General features: G+C 36.4%; 1 protein-coding gene across 2 annotated transcripts in view; it reads left to right on the forward strand.

The window, feature by feature from the left end:
* PTPRO (protein tyrosine phosphatase receptor type O) overlaps nucleotides 1-22,953 on the forward strand; it is a 284,178-nt gene that overhangs the window by 167,903 nt on the left and 93,322 nt on the right. For both annotated transcript variants that reach the window (XM_054445142.2, XM_054445143.2), the window contains exons 3-6: nucleotides 12,172-12,330; nucleotides 14,375-14,527; nucleotides 16,517-16,960; nucleotides 18,802-18,963. In XM_054445142.2, coding sequence (XP_054301117.1) covers nucleotides 12,172-12,330; nucleotides 14,375-14,527; nucleotides 16,517-16,960; nucleotides 18,802-18,963 — 918 coding nt within the window. The remainder of the gene's footprint in view (nucleotides 1-12,171; nucleotides 12,331-14,374; nucleotides 14,528-16,516; nucleotides 16,961-18,801; nucleotides 18,964-22,953) is intronic.

Below are 22,953 nucleotides of genomic sequence, written 5' to 3' on the forward strand. Positions count from 1 at the left end.
AGCATGCACTCAGCCATTCCTCATCAGTTGCAGCTAAATGATTCAGCCCTTTAGCTAACCGTTCGTGAAGAAATTTGATAGGTAAGTAAATGCTAAAAGATTTCTAGAATACCACTTAGCATTTGCAATGAGTTCCATTCAAAATACATTCTGTTTTCCTTCATGATGTTTTTCTTTGACCTGTAGGGCTTACAAGTGTGTTGAGTACCCCAAAATTTGGAAATTTTGCAGACATCTTTTTTTATTGATTCCTTGAGGAAGTGCTGTTGTGATCAGAGAACATATTTTATATGATTTCATTTACTTGAAAATTGTTGAGATTTGTTTTATGGGCCCAAATACGGTCTTTCTTGCTGTGTATTCTGTGAACACTTCCTAGGTGAAGTTTCAACAAGTACCAACCAGGTCACGTTGATTGTTCAAGTCTTCTATATCCTTACTGACTTTCTGTTTATTTGTTCTAATAATGACTGATAGAGGAGTCTGAAAGTCTCCACTTGTAACTGTAAATTTGTCTATTTCTCCTTTCACTTATTTTGGTTTATGCTTTACATATTTTGAAGCTCTGTTGTTATTAGGTGCAAAAGCTTTTAAGATTGCTATGTCTTCTTGATAAACTGACCCTTTTGACTATATGTAATGTCCCTCTATATTCCAAGCAACATGCCTTGTGTTAATTTCCCTTTTGTCTGATATTAAAATAGCCATAGTTTTCTTTTTTAAGTGTTTGTGTGGCATACTTAATCCATCCTTTTGCTTTCAGCCTACTTCTGTCTTTATCTGTAAAAGGGTTTCCTGCAGACAGCATAGAGTTGAGTCTTGCTTTTTTTTCCAATCTAAAAATCTTTGTCTTTTAACTGGAGTATTTAGGACAGCACTATCCAATAAAAAGAGAATGTTAACCTTATATGTAATAGTAGATTTTCTGGTAGACACATTAAAATGCTTTTTAAAAAGGTGAAATTAATTTTAATATCATGGTTTACTTAATCCATTATATTCAAAATATTATTATTTCAACATATAATCAATATACAAATTTACATTTTTTTTACTTTCAAACATAAATTTAAATAAAAATAAAGTTGCACTAGCCTAATTTTAATTGCTCAATAGCCGTATGTAGCTAGTTGCTACCAATTTAAATAGTGCAGGTTTAGACAATATACATGTAATTATTAATATTTATTATTATAATATAATACAATTATTTCTATGGTTGAATTTGGATTTACCATATTGCTAGGCTGTCAGGTAGAACGGGGAGTGAGTCAATCTAGTCAATAGTTGAGCTGGGTTTAAGGTATTAGACACCTTTCTTTCATCACAGATTTCCAGTTCTTCCCATGATAGGCTGCCAGGAGTGGTAGTGGGTATTTCTCAGTGCTTCAGTTTCACCCTCAATAAGCAGCAAGCCCTGAACACCGGCACCACAGAAGAGCTCCCCCAGCAATAGACTGCTCTTGCTTTTCACTCATTGCTAACTTTTTGGTGGGGACAGAGGATGTTCTTGATTCTCATAGTCCAGCCTCAGGCTTAGGCAGACCCTGTGATGTTAGATGGGATATTCTTGACATTTTTACGCCTCAAATTACACTGACACTGAAATTCTACATTAAATCTGTGGGTCAGAGAGTTTCCTGCCTCTTCTCCAGTGGTAGCAGAACCACTGATACTCTACTTTGTATCAGTGTAGGACTCTGATCCCAAAAGAGTTTCTGCTCCTCTCCCAGGAACAGGCGTCTTTTGTTTCTATTCATCCTTCAATAGAAAGGATCTTTTCCTGAGAACTAGAAAGGAAAGATTTTTCTGCCCCTCCACAATACATTAAGGCTTCTCCTTTGTATTCAGGAAAGGTCCAGGGAAGTAAGTTTTCTTGCTGGCCTCTTAGTGGTTTCAATTATCATCTGCACATCTGTCGCCCCCATACCCCCATCCCCAACCCCCCAGAGGGAGGCTCTCTCCAGTCCCCTATCCTGCCTCTTGTAGTCCTCATGAGCATGGGGTAGAGGCCCAAGGGGAAAGCTAGAGAGAGACAGTAGACTGTTTGTGTTTGCGTCTCCCAGTTAGTCTAGACCAGTGGTGACCTAGAACTTTGGGATGATGGAAATGTTCTATATCCATATTGTCCAACATAGTAGCCACTAATTTTTAATTTTAATTAGTTTTAGTTCATTTAAAATTTGATTTAAATAGCTCTATGTAGCTAATAGCTACCATATTGGACAGAGCAATTCTATGCATTCATTTAGACCATACTCAGCCTTTATGAATCCATTAAACTCGGAGCTGCTTTCTTCTTACCTGCTTCAATGTTGTATCCTCTTCCTGCTGTGCTTTGCCAAAGGTGAAATAGTGTGTCACCTCTCTCCAGAGGGGCTGGTCACTCCTTGGAATTCACATCACTTGGTTGACTTGCTACCTCACCTCTCCTGTAACCTCTAGAATAGTTATGATTTCGTGGCTTACGTGGCTTTTCCTTGTTGAAGTGGAGAAGAAGTGATGTTGTCCAGGGGCTTTCTATATCTTAAGGGGAAGAGGAAACACATATTGATTTCCAAAGAGTAAAATTAATTCATGATGGCCTGTTAAATATTGTCTTGTACCTCATTTTTAAAGGCTCAATTACATTATCCCAAATTTAAGGAGCAATAATAGGTTGGGAATATAAGAAGTGGGGATTAGTGCACAAATATTTCTGTGACATTAGGCATGAGCTGGCATTTGGTGACATTTGGGTTTCAGCTTCCACCTTCATAAAAGAGGGAATTAAAGTACATGATGACTAAGATAACTTTTGAGCTCTGAAACTAACATTATCTGTCAGTTAATGATGTGTTTTTGCCATTTTTATTTTTCTAACTGAAAGCTTTTTAAACAAGTTTGGATAACATTTGTAGTATCTGCTCACAGAGTTGACATATTTCTCCTGAGAATAAAAGAGTACATTTGTAGCAGTCATTTATTGTGTGTTAGATGCTTGTCTTGATGAAATAAGCAATGACAAAGCAATTGGCCCCAGGGCAGTCCTTTGATATTTTACTATAGTTGTTCTGAGTCTGTCACTCTTAGAGAAAGCTGAAAAACATGGCAAAGAATAAATTTGGCACAGCAGAGTCATTTGGCCAGTTCAAAAGAATTTCACAACCCTTAGGCTGTGACATCTCATTAATATTTAATTGATTGAGAACCTTCAGTGTATTGCATGCCCTTCAGAGGGAAGGGGTAGTTTCTCAGCAGGTAAAAGGATACCTGGAATCAGTTGCTTGGAAATTGAGGAAATGTCACATACACACAGCTGTGTCATATGTCAGTGAAGTTCTACAGATAGTGGCTGTACACATTAAAGAATACACATGGAGACACTCTACAAATATAGTATTCTATACAGTCCTATTCCAAATAAAAATAATTCATGAATTTTTATTTTAGTTATCAGGTACATTCTCTGTGCCATGTCCTGGGTACCAAAGAAATAAAGATAGATAAAAATACCCATAATCAAAGATGTTATACTATAGTGGAAGAGACAAATAAAAACCATTACAAATAATATGATAACTGCTATTGTAACCAGAAAGGGGTCACAATCCAGACCCCCAAGAGGGTTCTTGGATCTCACGCAAGAAAGAATTCAGGGCAAGTGCACACTGCAAAGCAAAACCAAGTTCATTAAGAAAGTAAAAGAAAGAAAGAATGGCTACTCCATAAGCAGAGCAGCCCAAGGACTGCTGGTTGCCCATTTTTATGGTTATTTATTGATTACATGCTAAACAAGGGGGTGGATTATTATGAGTTTTCCAAAAAGGGTGGACAATTCCCAGAACTGAGGGTTTGTGCCCCTTTTAGACCATATAGAGTAACTTCCTGACATTGCCATGGCATTTGTAAACTGTCATGGCACTGGTGGGTATCTCTTAGTATGCTAGTGTATTATAATTAGTGTATAATGAGCCAGTGAGGACAACCAGAGGTCAGTCTCATTGCCATCTTGGTTTTGGTGGTGTTTGGCCAGCTTCTTTACTGCAGCCTGTTTTATCACCAAGGTCCGCCCCAGTAGGTCTCAGCCTTATTTTACCCAGTCCCTATTCAAGATGGGGTTGCCCTGGTTCAAATGCCTCTGACACTGTGAAAGAATTACGTGAAAGAGACTGCCTTGCCTTCCTAGGGAGCACTGGGAAGGCAGCACAGAAGAAACAATCATTGAAAAATAAAGGAAAATTTGCCACAAGAATAAAGAAAGGAAAGTGTTACAGAGTCAAATGGAATCGTATATGCAAATAATGGAGGCATACACAGCGTGGCACACTTGATGACTGTAAAAAGTTAAGATGGCAAGTGTTAGCTGTTCCAGAAAATAACAAGAAAGGTGGCTAGTAATGTTGAAGAACTTTAAGTACCTTGCAAAGGAATTTAGACTTTAACCTATAAGTGATGAGGGAGAAATTACATAATAGGATTTGAATGGGGAAAGCTCTCTCTTGTAGCAGAGCTGCAAGCCAAGAGATCCTGAATCCTGCATTGGAGTAGAAAAATTATCAAGCAAGTATTTGGGGTAGTAGTTCAATCATATGTATAGCCTTGGGCAGATGATTACTTTCTCTAAATCTTAGTTTTCAAATCTACAGTTCATTCTAGGGGTTAGCAAACTTTTCCTATGAAGCCTTAGATAATAAGTGTGTTATGCTTTGAGGGCTGTACAGTCTATATTGCAACTACACAACTCTGCTGTTGCAAACAACAGCAGCCACACACAATACATAAATAAATGATAATGACTATTTTATAATTAAACTTTATAGACACCAAAATTTTATTTTTTTATATAATTTTCATGTGCCGTGAAATACTATTCTTTTGTTTAGGTCCAACATCTAAAAATGTAAAAGCCTTTCTTAGCTCAAAAATCAAACAAGGCACACATGTGCAGGTTTGTTACAAAGGTGTATTGCACAATGCTGAGATTTGGAGCATGAATGAATATGTCACCTCAGGTAGTAAGCATAGTACCCAATAAATGGCTTTTTCCAACCCTTACTCCCCTCCCTCCCTGCCTCCTCTTGTATTCCCTAGTGTCTGTTGTCCCATTTTTTTTTAATCAAAATAATTTATTTTATTATTTTTTTCTTTTTCTTCTTCTTCTTCTTCTTCTTATTCTTATACTTTAGACTCTATGGTACATGGGCGCAACGTGCAGGTTAGTTACATATGTATGCATGTGCCATGCTGGTGCGCTGCACCCACCAACTCGTCATCTAGCATTAGGTATATCTCCCAATGCTATCCCTCCCCCCTCCCCCCACCCCACAACAGTCCCCGAAGTGTGATGTTCCCCTTCCTGTGTCCATGTGTTCTCATTGTTCAATTCCCACCTATGAGTGAGAATATGCGGTGTTTGGTTTTTTGTTCTTGCGTTAGTTTACTGAGAATGATGATTTCCAATTTCATCTATGTGCCCTGATTCTAAAATAAAAGTGAAGAAAAAAAAAATCAAACAAAAACAGGTGGCAGGGCAGATTTGGCTTTGTGGACTGTAGTTTGCTCACTTGATCTGTCGTATCATTATAATATGTAATATTGGGATAATTAGAGTGCCTACTTGGTGGGGGCATTATAAAATAATATAAAGTAAGCTCCTTAACAAAGCATGCAGTATAGGATCAATCAATATAAGAAGTATCAATGGCATTAAATAGAAAGTTACTCAAGGTGTCAAAAGTGAAGGAGATTGAGACAGATTGGGCAGGGAAATATCAGTGAGATGGAGGTGACTAGTTTAGGACAAAGATTCTGACTAAAGTGAGAATATCAAGTAGTCTACAGACATTGAAATTTTGAGCAGAAATGAATAAGAAAATTAAGGTGAGAATGGAGGCAGGGAGAATAATTGAGAAAGTTGTTGAAATGCTCGAGGAAAGAAATGATGAGAACTTGAACTAAGGTACTGGATGTGATGGTCACTACCTCACTTGGACCGTGGGCAGCTGCTGCTGCCAGACCTACCTCACTGGCCTGCTTCGATGTAGCTGAGATGCCAGGTCAGTTCTCAAATCATCATCTAAACACCAAACAGCAGCTCTGGCCTCAGTCCAGTCTCTTTTCCCTGTGCCTGCCATCAGAAGTGAGGGTCTAATCCCAGATCCTCTCCCTCAAGAGAACTGTGCCAGAAGAGACACATCCTTCAGTTGGTCACATCAGAGGTTACTGAACATGAACACAATTGCTTCTTTAGCTTTTATTCTTTAGTCCAGCTAAACAGAGCAATCTCAGAAAGAAGCAACTCAGCAGTTAGCATTTAATAAGTAATACAGAGCTACTTTTGTTTTCTTTAAACAGTATGTTCTCCACATTTGCTTGTGTTGCTTTGTCTCTTCTCTGAGATAGTCACATTCAGAACTTTCAAAACTTTCCTATTCATGATCTCTCTTGAATGATTCAAAGATAATTAAGGGGCATAAAATATTGTTCAATTTGAACATAAGTTTTCATTATATGAGACACCTAATGAGGGAAAAAATAATCATACTAAATGTCATTTTTTATTAAAGAAAAAACTGGGAACTTATGCTAGGATTTCTTGTCAAAATAATGCAGTCCATTCTTCTTGTCATCCACTTTTTGCTTCTACCACAAAGCAAAAAGAAAAGCAGAAGCACATTTCCAGACCTAAAACCACAACAGTTCTCTAAGAACCAGAAACAAGATAAAAACTCAAAGTGGGGAAATGGGCTGAAGTAATGGGCCCTCTGTGCTCTGGGTCTGGAAAAGACACTATTGAGTCTGGGCCCCAGTATAGTCAGAAGGACTGAAATGCTCCACGCTAGACAGGGCACAGAGCCAGCCTCTCTGCTTACAGCAAAGATTCTTCCTGTTTGACAAACAAACAAACAAAAACATACATAAATACCTGAGGATGCAGGAAACACATATTCATCTTACTACCAAGGTCCAAGGCTAGTTACTCTCTGACTCAGTGAATGAATCTATAGTGATAACCACTATATCATCCACAATATTAAGAATGGCAAAATAATGTCACATGTCTTGTTGTAGACTGGGTGCTTTGGTGGGCTGAGAGGATGTAATGACTTAATTATTTTTAAAAGCAAGGCATAATAAGAGAGAAATGGGGAGATGAAAAAGCATCAAATGAGCCCAGAGCCTGTGTCTCAAAACGCGTGAAGAACTTATGCTAAAAAAGATAGATATCAAAACAACTATAACAGTTGAGATTATATTTTAAATAGCAATTTAACAAAAATTTAATTATGTTTAGAATGTTCAAGGACATAAATGTGAGAACCGCCTCCAGTTTTTGAAACCAGGGAATTAGTGAAAAAAAAAAATTGGCAGAAACAGTGCAGTGCTGTGCCTACAGTTCCACCTAATCAGGAAGCTGAGTCAGGAGGATCCCTTGATTCCAGGAGTTCAAATCGAGGCTGGACAACATGATGAGACCCTATCTCAAAAAAAATTTGCAGAAATAAAGTAAAAACATATAGAATAAACATGAATAAATTAAAATTTTTATAAATGAAAACATATTTAAATTAATTAAAAATTTAATTCATCAAACTAGGTAAAATTAATTTGATTGATTAAATTTAAAGTTTACTAATTGAAAAGCTTCAGTAGATAGGACAAATTCTCTACTGATAAAAGTTATAAAGAGCAAGTAAATTGGAAGATAATACCATGCAATTTGCCCCATAATATAGCACAGTGAGGCAATTCACAGGCGTGGAAGTGGGAGAGGCTCTAGCTAAGAAGGCTTAAGAATTCATGAAAAAGAAGGAGGGAATGGTGGGCACAATATTTGGAGAGATGATTATGAGAATTTCCAAGACTTGAAGAATGACATGAATTCACAGACTGACAGAGCATTCCAACTAAGTACCTAATAGAGTAATTCAAAACTAAAACTACGCCTAAATATATAATGCTATATTATTGTTATTATATATCATCAGATTACTAAGGCTAAATGAAAATAGATAAATAAGCTTGAAAGGTACAAGAGAAAAAAAGCTAAGTATCTACAAAGGAATGATTATTCTACTGACAGAAGTCTTTCCTTCTGCAATAACTGGTGAAAGAAAACAAAAAAAACAACATCTTCAAAGTACTGAGGAAAATACCTGTCTACCTAGAATTTTATACCCAGATACATCAAGAATAAACCACATTAAGAATAAAGATAAAATAAAGAAATCTTCTAATATACAAAGCCTAGAGAACTTAACACCCATAGCTCTGAGTTAAAGAACTGTTAATAGATAGATTTCAGCAAGAAAAAAGGTGACTCTAGAGGAAAGTCCAGGACACAATTTAAAAAAATGACAATGGGAATATGGTATATGACAAAGATTGTGTTACAAATTAGCAGGAGAAGATGGAAAAAGAACCCCAAAACAGGCAAAAGAATTTAACAATTCTAAGAAAAGGAAAGCTGATTGACCAAAAAACATAAGAAAAAATCATTAATCCCCATGAGCAGGAAATTAAAACAAAGAGACAACATTTCACACACCTCAGAGTGGCAAAAATTAAAAAGACTGACATCAGCGAAAGTTGGAAAATAATATGGAGAAGGAGGAACTATCATACACTGCTAATAGATATGTAAATTGCCCTAATCTGATTTCTAATCTAATTAGAAAACTTTCTGAGACTATCTGACACAGATGATGTGTAGACTCTTCTATTCAGGATTTGCAACCTAAGTCAACATGCCGCAAACACTTATTGCAGCATTGTTTGTGAGAGTGAATGATTAAAAGCAATTACTCTACTAAAAGAATAACAGGTATATTGTGTAGGTTATATAGTTGCAAAATGGACACTAAAATAAAATTTTTAGACGTTCTTGTATCAAGAGTGATAAATCTTAAAACAATGTTAGGCAATAAAAACAAGCTGCAGGATAGTTATGATAATTTACATAATAATTTAAAACATGAAACAATGTTGGACGCTTACAAATATATAAGTTTAAAAAACATGCATGAGAAGATAAATACCAGATTCAGAGTAATAATTTACTTCTGGTCATGGTGGGAAAAGAATGGGGTTTGGGTAAGTTACATGGGGGAATTTCAACTATATTTTCTAATACTTTATTTATTTGAAAAATTAAAACATCTGTGGACAAGAAAGTAATGAACAAAGATATTAAATGATTCACCTTGTCCAACAACTCCATTTATCTGTCCAGTCCAGGCTGGTCCTAAGAAAAGAAAGGGAAGTACGATGGAGTGACTGACAGGGCAAGGACTATCGGCTTAGATTAGGATTTAACCTTGTCATCACTAAAATGCCTGTTAGTAAATATAGCTCTGGTTCATACCACACCACTTAATTTCTAAAAAGAAAGACAATGAGAGAAGTCACTGGAAAGATAGTAAAATATTTTTAGACTATACATTTGAGTTCTTCTAAAAACAGTAGTTCTTGAATTGAATACTCCTCAGTAATGCTTAGACATCAACAGGATTTACAGCTGTCCTGGGTCATTTACACTGAAGCTGAGGGAAACATAAAACAAACATATAAGCAGGCATTTTAAGACATTCTCTTAGTTTAAAGTTTAAGTAGCTTGTTGCAGAAAAAAAAATTGGAAAATAAAATATCTGTCCTCTAATCCTCCTGTCTGTCTTGAATTTCAAAGTCTGACCGTGGCTTTGACGTGCAGACTTCGTGCCTCAGGGCATGAAAGATTGAGTGCCCTTCTAACTTCTCTTTTCAGTGGAAGAAACCCTGATGAGGATGTGAAACAGGACTGCAGTAGTGGAGGAGTTACTGCTCCGTGGCTACTTTTTCTGTCTCCTTTCATTTTAGTTCTCCTAGGGCCAGAGTCAATAGCTGGATCTGGTAGACTCCATGGGTTAGTAAATTAGGCTGGGTTGAAAAAAAGAACTTGAAGCAGTTCAAAACTTCTTTGGGAGTTTTGAACTCCAAACAGAGTCTTCAAGGGTTGGTTGATTGGTTGGTTGGTTGGTTGACATGGTACGTAAGTGAGTTAGTGAGTTCATTCAGAAATGTTACCTTCATGTAGGAAGACTAGGGATGAGACAAAGATAAAATTCAAACCTTTTAACCAGACTATAGCACATAGTCTACAGTGACATGATCATAAAATATACTGGAGTCTGAAGGTCTTCCTAACTTTTTTGTAGATGCTGTTTTTCAGAAAATTCCAGGAAAAATCAAAGTATGAACATGTAGCTTCAATTATTTCTGGGTTGCTTAAAGTCAAAAGCAAAGATAGATTAAGACCCTGAGCAACAAAATAAAATACATTCAGCTACAGATTGAGACATACTAGATCCTCAATAGTTATTGATTGAATGAACTAAGTCAAATTTGGAGTTCTCATGTTATTGAAATTGAAATTTTTTAAATGTAAAGTTTAAACTAAGGACATTTCTTTAGGTTAGCCTATAGATGATGTCCAAGAACTCTCTCAATTCTAAAACTGTGAATCAAAAAATTTTTTTTCTGTCAACCTAAAATCATCAAAAGGGTCAGAATCTCATTTAAAGAGAGTTTTTTCAAGCACAAAGTGTGAGGCTGGACCACCTGGAAACACCAACTCCAAAAGAATTCAGTCAGTGCTCTGAAGTAGTGAAATTAGGATCTCATTTCTATAGGCAGAGACAGAGAAGTTTTTATCAGGATTACAAAATAATTATTCATACAAGGTAGACACCTGTTTACAGAAATTTCATTGGTTATAAGCAGTGTTTCTTTTGGGAAAGGGTACATTTAACATTTTTTTACACAGAGTGTAATAGTTATTTATGGGTTTTCTGTTATCCAGCCTAAGCAAAGCAGGACAACAAAGGGGGGAAGTTAATCTTCAACGAGTCATTAATTAAGAAGGCAGGAGATTTTTGTCCCTGACATCATTTAATTCCCTCTAGTCATTGTACAGAACAAGAAAAATAAAGTGAGTTAATCTGTAATTTGAGAACAGAAGTTATAACTATATGTGACTCAGATCACAGTCACACCTTTTGGGGTTCCAACAGCTTTTAAATTTTACTTATCTTCATATTTCTTTTCTTCTTTTTTCTTTTTTTTTTTTTTTTTGAGATTTCACTCTTGTACCCCAGGCTGGAGTGCAATGGTGCGATCTCTGCTTATTACAACCTCTGCCTCCCAGGTTCAAGTGATTCTTCTGCCTCAGCCTCCTGAGTAGCTGGGATTACAGGCGCATGTCACCACGCCTGGCTAATTTTGTACTTTTAGTAGAGACAGGGTTTCTCCTTGTTGGTCAGGCTGTTATCAAACTCCCGACCTCAGGTGATCTGCCTGCCTTGGCCTCCCAAAATGCTGGAATTACAGGTGACCCCAAACCAAATTATTTAACATATCTTCTTAATAAAATTCATACAAGTAAAATCTATTTATTAGCTTCTTCAGGAAGGTGCAAAATGCATTATTTACAAGAATTTTGCAAGAGAGTGGGAGGGGGAGGAGAGGCAGACATATATCGATCATGGATTTTAAAAAATTAGTATTTTTAAAGTTTTCCAGTGAATGAACTACTCAAACAAAATAGAAATGTTTTCTTTAAATTTCTATAGAAAGAGTGGTTTGATAAACACCACAAAACATATTTTTTACAACATTGGACAGTTTAAAATTTTATGCTTCATATGGAAAAATATGTGTTATGTTCACAGGAGGAAATAAATTATCATATAACTATCATTGGTCTGAGCCAAAACTTATTTTCTGTTACTGGTCTGTTACTGATATCAAATTTCCTTTGCATGAGAAAAAGAAAAATAAACTAGGAATCTGGAGATACAGACTGTCATGTACTTGTTAAATTACCTTGGACAAGTAATTTAGTCTGTGAGTCATCATTATATTTATAGGTGGGATGGAGATATTAATATTTGCTCTTCCTAGATCTCAGGACTGTTGCAAAAGGAAAAATAAATGTAAAAGTTCTTCAAAAAGCAGAAAGCACCACATAAAATGTACTTTATTAATTACTGCTAAGAACATTCAATTCGTGGGTACTGAGGAGTTTATTGCCCACAGACAGTGAAAATATGTGTGAATTTCTGGTGGGTGTAATCCTTGCTTAATTCAAGTATTGATATCGACCTTTCTCTCTCCTCTTTCTTTTCCCTTTCTCCATTTACTTCACTTCTGTAGAACCTCTACCTGTAACCAGTGTGTCCATATATGACTATAAACCTTCTCCTGAAACAGGAGTCCTGTTTGAAATTCATTACCCAGAAAAATATAACGTTTTCACAAGAGTGAACATTAGCTACTGGGAAGGTAAAGACTTCCGGACAATGCTATATAAAGGTAAGCAGCAAAAGGAAGGCTTAATCAATGATGACCCTCACTTTTTACAAAGCTTTTCCCAAATGATGTTCTCTCTTACTGCAAAGAGGTTTTATAATTCACTATTTGACTTATAAATGAGCCATTAAAAATAATTATCATTTATGAAAATCGTGTTATGGGGAAGCCTAGAACATCTGGTTCATTACTTGAGAGCCGTGTGTCATGTGTTCAGCATGAGAAATACTCAAATTATTGTCACTTACATGTTACTCTTCCCTAAGGCAGCATGCCTGGTGCAGGAAATAAATTCAGACTTAAGTTTAGAAGCACAAGTAACCGTTTCTTTCTGGGTATGATAGATGGGCATTTCTGGGACTGGGAAGCCAGAGTGGTGCCTTTTGCAAAGTTTCACTTGGAGATGATCCAACATCCTCAAATGCGATGCTGTATGACCAGCTAAATGAATACATTAACATACAAAAATTAGTTTCACTTTTTCACTGGCTTGATGGGAACCTTGTGGGGAAGGGAGAGAAAAGAGCCCAGGAGAAGTAATACTTCAAATTAGTCAAAGGAACAAAATAAACTTCTCTGGGTGGAAGGGACTAGAGGGAGAGGGAAGAGAGGGCATTCAGTTTCATGTGGGAGTGAATCCTAGTGAAGAAACTTGAATACTCTCAGGACACATCGGGTGGGGGTGGGAGGTAGGTAATGGTATCAGAATTGGCTGACTGTAACTGGAAACATGTATTGGTGGGAAGAGAAAGAGTATTGAAGCACACAGAGCATGACATCCAGGAAAATGTCACTTTCACTTGCTGCTTTTACACACTCATTTCTTCAACAGATTTAGTTTTTCTGAGACACTATTTAAAATATATGCAGTGGGGCTGGGAGTGGTGGCTCACGCCTGTAACCCCAGCACTTTGGGAGGCCGAGGTGGGCAGATCACTTGCGTTCAGGAGTTTGAGACCGCCTGGCCAACATGGTGAAACACCGTCTCTACTAAAACATACAAAAAAATCTAGCCGGGCGTGGTGGCGGGCGCCTGTAGTCCCAGATACTCAGGAGGCTGAGGCAGGAGAATCCCTTGAACCCAGGAGGCAGAGGTTGCAGTGAGCCGAGATCACACCACTGAACTCCAGCCTGGGCAACAGAGCAAGACTCCATCTCAAAATGAATGAATGAATGAATGAATGAAATATATGCAGTGAATTTAGTTTTTTTAAACTTTGAAAAAATCAAAGAAACACAAATTCCACAAATTATTATGTTCTTTATTTACAATGAAAACAGATAATCTGCAAATTAATAAATGGAAAGTTATTTGTTTATAGATCACATGCAGATATTTATGAATGATTAAAAAGCAATTACTGAAACTTTTGTTAACAATCATACATTTTAAAATAATTAATATAATCCCATTCTTAAGTCAATTACTTTTTCAAACTATTTTTAGATTTCAATTCAATAAGTGGTACTTTTAGTTTTGTTCTCTCATTTCTTTTGAGTTGGATTGGATTTTTAGTTTATTGTTATTCTCTTTAAAGTTTTCTAAGTGGAATCCAAACTTTTATTATTTCTTTTTTTGGGCAGGTTCTGTCTGCAAACTGGCAAATAAACCAGTTTTAAATTAGGCTAGTTTTTCTAAATGAAAACTTTTCTTGTAAAATTGTTTTTTTTTTTTTTTAGGTCATAAGGTGGCAAAATACCTTGGATTTTTATCTTAAAGTAAATGGCCAGTGTAAACTTAACTTCCACAATTTCTTTATATTATCTCCTTCAATTAATACATACCCCAAAAGTTCCTATCATAAAAAAGTTAACTCCAATTGTGTTTGATCTCCTTAGGAATTTTGTCAGAAAAAGCCCTTCAGGATTGAGTCTAAACATTCAACGTTTCATCTCTAGCCTTCTACTAACTCTTTATTACTGACCATAACAGTAGTTGAAGGAAATATTATTTTGTGAATGTTTAACCATAATTGTTTCAAACTTTCCAGAAGTGTGTGACATTTAGAAGACCATATTTTTCATGTAATTGATTTTCTTTTCACAGATTTCTTTAAGGGAAAAACAGTATTTAATCACTGGCTGCCAGGAATGTGTTATAGTAATATCACCTTTCAGCTGGTATCTGAGGCAACTTTTAATAAAAGTACCCTTGTTGAGTACAGTGGTGTCAGTCATGAACCCAAACAGCACAGAACTGGTAAGTCTCCTGAAGAATCAAATATAGTGAAAAAACAATTCAGTTATATTTTGCTGTATATTTATTTTTTATCCTAAGAAATATTCTGATCCAGAGCAAAGAAAGAAAATATATGTGTTTAATAACCTAAAACAGATTTTCTATCAATGTAAAAAGAACTGGGCAAAATATTCAATAAGAAAAATCTAAAATATGTCAACGTAATCATAGATTTGTAATCTTTGAATAAAAAGCTACTATATTATTACCAAAGGTTATAATTAACTAACTTACCCGGATCTAGTAGACATCAGTTATTGCTGACAAGTGGCCCTATGGTAGAAAACAGAGGGAAGACATTCTAGTACAGATTATCAGATTATTAAAGGAAAATATTGAAATTCAAATGTATCTAAAACTTGCAGTGCTTAATTTTAGTAGCACCACTAATATGAAGCACTATCGTAAGATGGATGGATAGATGCATGGATGGATGGATAGATGAATGGATGGATGGATGGATGGATGGAAGAATGAATGGATAAAATAAACATATATCTACTAAGTACCCATCACCAATATAAGCAACATCGTATGTGCCTAGTATGCCTGAGTACTCAATAGGAATGCTGGAGAGGCCATTCTGATGAGCATCAGGAAGGGATTATGATAGATTACTTCTAAGGTCTTGACAATTTGAAATTCTAAGATGTCATGATTCTTATTCATTAGTCTAAGACCAGGAAACTATTTGAGCTAAATCACTAACTCACCTAATGTCAACAGTTAAGATTCTATTTATGTCTTTCATTATTCAATGTAAGTAGAAAAACATTAGTTGAGCACCTTCTACCTGGAAGTTGTTCTCAGTACTGAGACATGAAGACAAAGACTGATGAGACAGGATCCTTGTCCTCAACAAATGGTACTCATAATACGCGAATGGCACTAATACAAGGCAGAATTATAAATATTATAACAGAGGTACAAAGTTATTTAACAACACAAAGCAAGAAGAGATAATTTTTATTAGAAGCTCATGGGGCCTAGCGCAGTGGCTCAGGCCTGTAATCCCAGCACTTTGGGAATCCGAGGCAGGTAGATCACCTGAGGTCCAGGAGTTTGAGACCAGCGTAGCCAACGTGGTGAAACCCCGTCTCTACTAAAAATACAAATATTAGCCGGGAGTGGTGGCTGGTGCCTGTAATCCCAGCTACTTGGGAGGCTGAGGCAGGAGAACCGCTTGAACCCAGGAGGCGGAGTTTGCAGTGAGCCGACACCACGCCATTGTACTCTAGCCTGGGCAACAGAGAGAGATTCTGTCTCAAAATAAAAATAAACAAAAAAGTTCATGGAAGAGGTGATAATGGAACTGCTATTTCAAGAACAAGTAGAAACTGTTATAGGCAGAGACTACGCAGTGTGTCTTCATAATTTTCTCCCTGTAAGTAAAGTGTGCTTCCATAATTTTTAAACTCATTTTGAGTTTATATGTTTCATTTTAGAGAGGTGAGTAGTGAAGCCATATTTCTAACATGTGTGTTAACATCTCTAAAGGCAACACATGTATGCAACTCTTGTAGGTGCAACTATGTCACATGGAGTATTTTCATCTTCATAGCTATAAGTACACTATACTTGTTTTTTTTTTTGTAATAAAAATCCAGGAACAGAGATACTTTTTTTGTAAGTGAGATTATGATAAACTGAAAAATATTTACATACTCTGCTTTTAGAAGTGGTTGAATTACCACTTCAAAAAGCATAATATTGCAAGTTAACATATTTGAAGTGTGACTAGTGGTATGTTAATAGGTACACATCATCCACAAAATGTTAGAAGTATGTATGCGGGAAAAAAACACAGTTTATCTTGATGTAAATTTGTCTGTGTATTAAATTAAATTCCACTTTTAAAAATCTGCTTGTGTACCTGACTCATTCAGAGATTAAGTATTCACTCTAATTGAATTAAAAATTACTTGAAAATGAAAATTCTCTCTCTTACAGCCCCTTATCCACCTCAAAATATTTCCGTTCGTATCGTAAACTTGAACAGAAACAACTGGGAAGAACAAAGTGGCAATTTCCCAGAGGAATCCTTCATGAGATCACAAGATACAATAGGAAAAGAAAAACTCTTCCATTTTACAGAAGAAACTCCTGAAATTCCCTCGGGCAACATTTCTTCCGGTTGGCCTGATTTTAATAGCAGTGACTATGAAACTACGTCTCAGCCATATTGGTGGGACGGTGCATCTGCAGCTCCTGAAAGTGAAGATGGATTTGTCAGCGTACTTCCCATGGAATACGAAAATAACAGTACACTCAGTGAGACAGAGAAGTCAACATCAGGCTCTTTCTCCTTTTTCCCTGTGCAAATGATATTGACCTGGTTACCACCCAAACCACCCACTGCTTTTGATGGGTTCCATATCCATATTGAACGAGAAGGTAAAGCAGTAGGAAATCAGAGGAAATAAGAACTGATACAAAGGAAGGGGAATTGAAATGTTTTTAAATTTGAGTTTAGAAAGACTGATCATAGACAGTTACTAGCCAAAGAATAATGGTAAAGAAAGGGAAGAATTTAATTGGGTATCCAATGCAGACTGAGAGCAGAAAACCCAAATAAATAGACTGGATAAGAATCAGAAGGTTTGGGTGATTCACAAGTTGTAAGTACTGCCAACTGTATACATTTTACTGCCCGCTATTTCTCATGTCTCAGAACAATGAGGAAAACATCATATTTGGAAATATTTTGAACTAAAGATCTAACTATCCCAGAATATTACACCATATCCTAGAGAAATTTTCTGTTTTCTCATATGCAAATTTTTAAACATGGCAGCAAAGTAATACTTATGAAAACATTACTACTTCCTCAAGAATATGAGGCATGTGTCCTGCTAACCAGCCGCTCTTGTTCCCTTTAGGGTGTGCCCCTCTGGAACAAGCACCACAGTTTTCCAAAGAGAAGCTGACAGTAAAATGGAAAATACACAGCTACTGACATTTCCATATAGCTACTATATCATATTTTGCATTGAGTAACCCAGCATCTGAGATTCATTCTTTATATTTTAGCCACTAACTTAGGAAAGTAGAGCCATGATTTTCAACAAGTTTGGGTCATGATACCTACCTCAATTGTTGTTTGGTAGATTTTTATGGTTATTTGTTGTTTGTTTAGTTTTTCCAGTAATATACTTCATTTTCATTTTCTGATCTAGTAGTTTGAGTGGCAGAAGTTATAATCTGTAAAAATGTGAAGTTACAGTGATAGCCTTATTTTTAGGGTGAGAGTTTAAGGACCATGTAGTCTCATATACTGACATATTGTTTACTCCTATTTTACTTAATAGCATGAGATACAAAATCTGTGGATTCTTCTATACAAGATTATACAGCATTCAATCATACCCAAATATTGCATAAAATGAAAATTCTTAATTATTTGAGTCAGAAGTCATTTTCCTGGAATTTCCTATTTTTTTTAAAGTTTCCTTAATCTATCATTTATTTTTCTGTTCCTAAATATGTTCCTGTGGCAAATAGGATCTTGTCATTACAAAAATTTTTTACGCCTCTTCTCATGAAGTTTCTATTATGCATTTATCTGATTCAATGTCTTCTTTTGAAAGCTGTTGTAGTCACCAACTGATGATAATGACTTCAAATGAAGTAATAAGCAGCAGAGGATGGACGGACTGTGATGCAGTGTGAAATAATTCTTTCTTTAAGAAGATCTGAAAGCAAATGGATAAAGGAAAAATATTACCATAACTATTATTTTTTAATTTTACTTTAAGTTCAGGGGTACATCAGAAAATATACCTTAAAAATTAGATGTATTTTAAATAAATGTTAAAGCACTTCTGGATGGTTAATACTACCACAAAGAACTTACAAGATATTTGATCCTGGTTATTTTTTAGCCCTTACCTCATGATGAGAAAGCCAACAATTGTTATCTTTTCCTGATTATCTACTTCTATTTTGTACACATAATTTTGTTGGGTAGGAATACATAAAGATGCACAGTGTAGACCCATCCCTAGTTTTATTGATTTTAACGTCATATTTGAGTTTTGTTATTTGGAAGATTGTAAAAATATTGAACTCTTATTTATTATTCTTTAATAGTACCTTTAGTTTAAAGGTGTAATTGAACTTGACAAAAGGAGGGAACATTTAAAATACCTAATTTTTTTTCATTAATTGACTTGTCTATACCCAGGGCCTTTCCAGGTGTCTATTCATATATCTTCTGTTTTTTATATATGATTTAGAGAACTTTACTGAATATTTGATGGTGGATGAAGAAGCACATGAATTTATTGCAGAACTGAAGGAACCTGGGAAATATAAGTTATCTGTGACAACCTTTAGTTCCTCAGGATCTTGTGAAACTCGAAAAAGTCAGTCAGCAAAATCGCTCAGCTTTTATATCAGTAAGTAACAAAGAGATCATTTTACACTTACTGGGGAGCTAGAACAATGGAACTGGTGGGATTAATGATGCTCAGATGTCAATTATTCACAAACCTTAGGGATGATGAGAAGTCTTCAAGATCAGGAGAGGCTGAGATCCACAAGCTTTGGATAGCAGAGGAAATATATGCTTGTTTAATAGTAGCAATCCTATCCAGGGGTTTATCTTGAGGATTTTTTTTTACTATTGTGATAATTGAACATTTATTAAACTGACCTTTCACATTAGCCATAACAAAGCCTCCAAGGATGTGGACATACAGTTTGGGAAATACGACATTTGTTTGCGCACATAATGAAATGATATTATAGGACTGTGAAAAATCTCATTAGAGTATTGAGCTTGTGAGGCTCAAAAGAAAGACAAAGTTTCAAGTGTGGGTACACCCAGATGGTCTCCATAAAACTGGTGGAAAAAGTCATGGCTAGAGCAACCTGAAAGTCCCAGTGTCAAGTCCTAGCGTGGCCTCTACCGTTCCATAAGCGTAACAGCACAGCAAAAGCTAGCCTCTGAAGGTTGCACAAACAGTGCCTGCCTCTATAACGAGTTTAGCTAAACTGACTATGTTTACTGGAAGTATAGAGGTCAAAAATCAGTAACCTACCATATCAGGAGTTATATGTGCCTCCGATCAGTAGAAAGAAAAACCAGAAGGCAAAGAATAAAAATTGCTTTCAGAAAAGGATAACCACCACATATCCTATTGCCTTCTGGAAAGGAAAAATACCACCTTTCGTTGAAGGATGGATGAGAGCAGAAGAGGAGCTCAGTTTATGTAGCAGCTTAAAAATGTTGAAAATATCCCATATAATATTTTTACTTAAAAGAAAAACCAAAAATGTCACCTCTGGCAAAAGAAAGGCCTTAAAGATTTATCAGATGCATAGAAAGGGTATTCCCAACTGCCTTGTGTGTCTTTCAAGCGTGAGAGACCTTGGACATGTGATTATGTAAGAAAGAGAACAAAGTCGAGTATTTCATTCTTCCTATAAGACTAAAAATGCCTCACTGACCAAATAGTCTCTTTCTGCACCAGTACAGGTCCACCGCACGTGTGAACAGCCTCCACGAAAACTCCACAATAATTCTGGTCTTTCTGACTTTTCTCTTCTCTGAATTCCTATTCTGTCTCATAGTACACAGCACAAAACACAGAACTTATTAGTGTGTGGTATTTTTCTAGATTTATTTTGTGTACATCTTGCTTCTCATGTAAAATTGTAAAATCCTAGGCTGGAGTTATACTGTTTGCATATTTATTCATTCTTTTGTACATTCAAGAAATATTTATGGAACCACTAGTATCCTTCATGCACTCTGCTTTATTCTCAGAGTATCCAAAGCGACTAGTGCCATTGAGAATATGTCGGAATTGCTAAAAAATGTGATTACTTTAAAGAGCTGCATCTTAATATTTATCTAGAAAAATACAGGCTCCCAGAAGTTTTGTTTTTTCTCTGTTGCTAAAAGAATGACTTTTTAAGTGCTTAGGATATTCTGTTCTCTGGTAATGAGCTATTCAGATGTACCATGTATACTTCTTTGGTTTAAAAAATGGATACCGCAGACATAAATACTTACACCTAACTGGGTAAACGAGCAACAAATTAGGGTGGCTTACATTTGCTCAGCATAATGTAGTCACACACCAGCTAAAGTATATTTGCAGTCCGTTTTTCCTGACCAAACTGTTTGGCATATTCTGGTGTTGAGCTATTACATTACAATTTATTATATGTTTATGTCGTTGCATTATAATTTACATTTATGTAGCTTTGAATGCCTTCCCAGAGACGAGAATTCAGGTAGGAATTTGCACTAGTTTGCCAATAGCCTTATGAAGAGAACACTTTTATTACCCCCATTTTTCACATTAAAAAACAAACTGAATCGCAGAAAGTTCAGTGACTTCCCCAAGTGTCAAAATTAAGATTAGAACTCAGGAATATTTGATAACAAAACCCATTTTCATTTAGCCTGCAATGACCCATGTCCTTGGATTGATTATCAAGTCAGTCATAAGGTAAAACTATTAAATAATTGAATTTGTTTTGCTTCCTCCAACCTTCACCCTCTGTGCCCCCACTACACCAGTACTCTTCAGAACAGTAGTAACACTTCACGTTTATGTAGTTCTCTAACACATATTATCTCACTTGATCCCAACAACAACCTTATGAGGTAAATTAATCAGATTGTCACAAAGCAATGACTCAAGAGACAGGAGGTCTGGGTTAGGTCACAAGCACTTACTAGCTCTATGACTTCAGGCAGCTTGTTTATACCTCTGGGTCTCAGTTTCCTCATCAGCAAATGTATTAGTCCATTTTCACACTGCTATAAAGAACTACTTGAGACTGAGTAATTTACAAAGGAAAAGAGGTTTAATTGACTCACAGTTCTGCCTGGCCAGGGAGGTCTCAGGAAACTTACAATCATGGCAGAAGACGAAGGGGAAGCAAGCACCTTCTTCAGAGGGTGGCAGGACGGAGAGAGAGAGAAGCAGAAACTGCCACTTTTAAACCATCAGATCTCATGAGAACTCCCTCATTATCTTGAGAACAGCCTGGGGGAAACCACCTCCATGATCCAATTACCTCCCATCAGGTCCCTCCCTCGACAAGTGGGGATTACAATTCGAGATGATATTCAGGTGGGGACACAGAGCCAATCCATATCAGCAAAATAAGGCAGTGGGTCTCTAAAGTTCTCTTCAATTCTAAAATTCCATGATTTATCCATTTAACAGATGCAATGACTGAGATTCAGAGAAGTTAACTCATTTGTCCAAAATTGCACCACTAATAATGACCAAACTGAGTCTTAGTGCAATTATCCTATCTCCAAATTTTGACTATTTCATAGCGCTCCAGGAAGTCTCATGCAGGATTGAGAGCATGGATTTTGGAATCAGACTTCCTGTGTGTGAATCCTAGCTCGACTTACTCTATCTCTACCTCAGTTTTCGCATCTGAAAAGTGAGATTTAATAAAAGTACTTATTTCATTGGCTTGTTATAAAAGTTAAAGGGGCCAGGCACAGTGGCTCACACCTGTAACCCTAGCACTTCGGGAGGCCAAGGCGGGCGGATCACCTGAGGTCAGGAGTTCAAGACAGCCTGACCAACGTGGTGAAACCCTCTCTCTACTAAAAGTACAAATACTAGCCCGGTGTGGTGGTGGGCACCTGTATGTAATCCCAGCTACTCGGGAGGCTGAGGCAGGAGAATCACTTGAATCCAGGAGGTGGAGGTTGCAGTGAGCCGAGATAAGGCTGCACTCCAGCCTGGGTGACAGAGTGAGACTCCATCTCAAAATAAATAAATAAATAAATAAATAAATAGGAATGAAATGTGTAACACATATAAACTTAAAGAAGTTTATATGCTAAAAAACAGTTTATATGCTGAAAAGCAGTTTATATGTGAGCGTCCGTGTTTTAAGCTCAACCACTACTGTGATGTCCTAGACATCTTCCCAAGAGAACTACGGTAGCATCCTTGTGTCTGTAGTGTCACTGATCTGCCAGGAACAAATATATAAATATATAATGGGTTCCATATCTCTTTACTATAATTAATATCATTTTTTATTATCATTTCCCTTGCACCATTTACACTGAACCTTAGTCTATCCTCCGCAGTAGAGCCACTTGCTCCTTTTCCTCTCCTGGGTCTCAGCCTAGGAATACAGCATTAAATTAAGGAGCTGAGAAATGCATCCTAAGCGAATAAATGGAAGTTTCACATTTGCATTTCAGCAGGGAATTTCTGTAGATAATCATCACCTTAACATGTCTTGAGTCCTTACTAGGTGTCAGGCACTGTGTTAAGAACCACTTTAGGAACATAAGAGAACAAAGCTAAGGATGGGCACTTCTATGGAGATATTTCATGGTAAGGATCCTGTTGTGTTCCTCAAATTATCACCTAGGTTTTAGCCAGCTTCTT

The sequence above is a fragment of the Pongo pygmaeus genome, chromosome 10 (assembly GCF_028885625.2).
Source record: "Pongo pygmaeus isolate AG05252 chromosome 10, NHGRI_mPonPyg2-v2.0_pri, whole genome shotgun sequence".
Taxonomy (NCBI): Eukaryota; Metazoa; Chordata; class Mammalia; order Primates; family Hominidae; genus Pongo; species Pongo pygmaeus.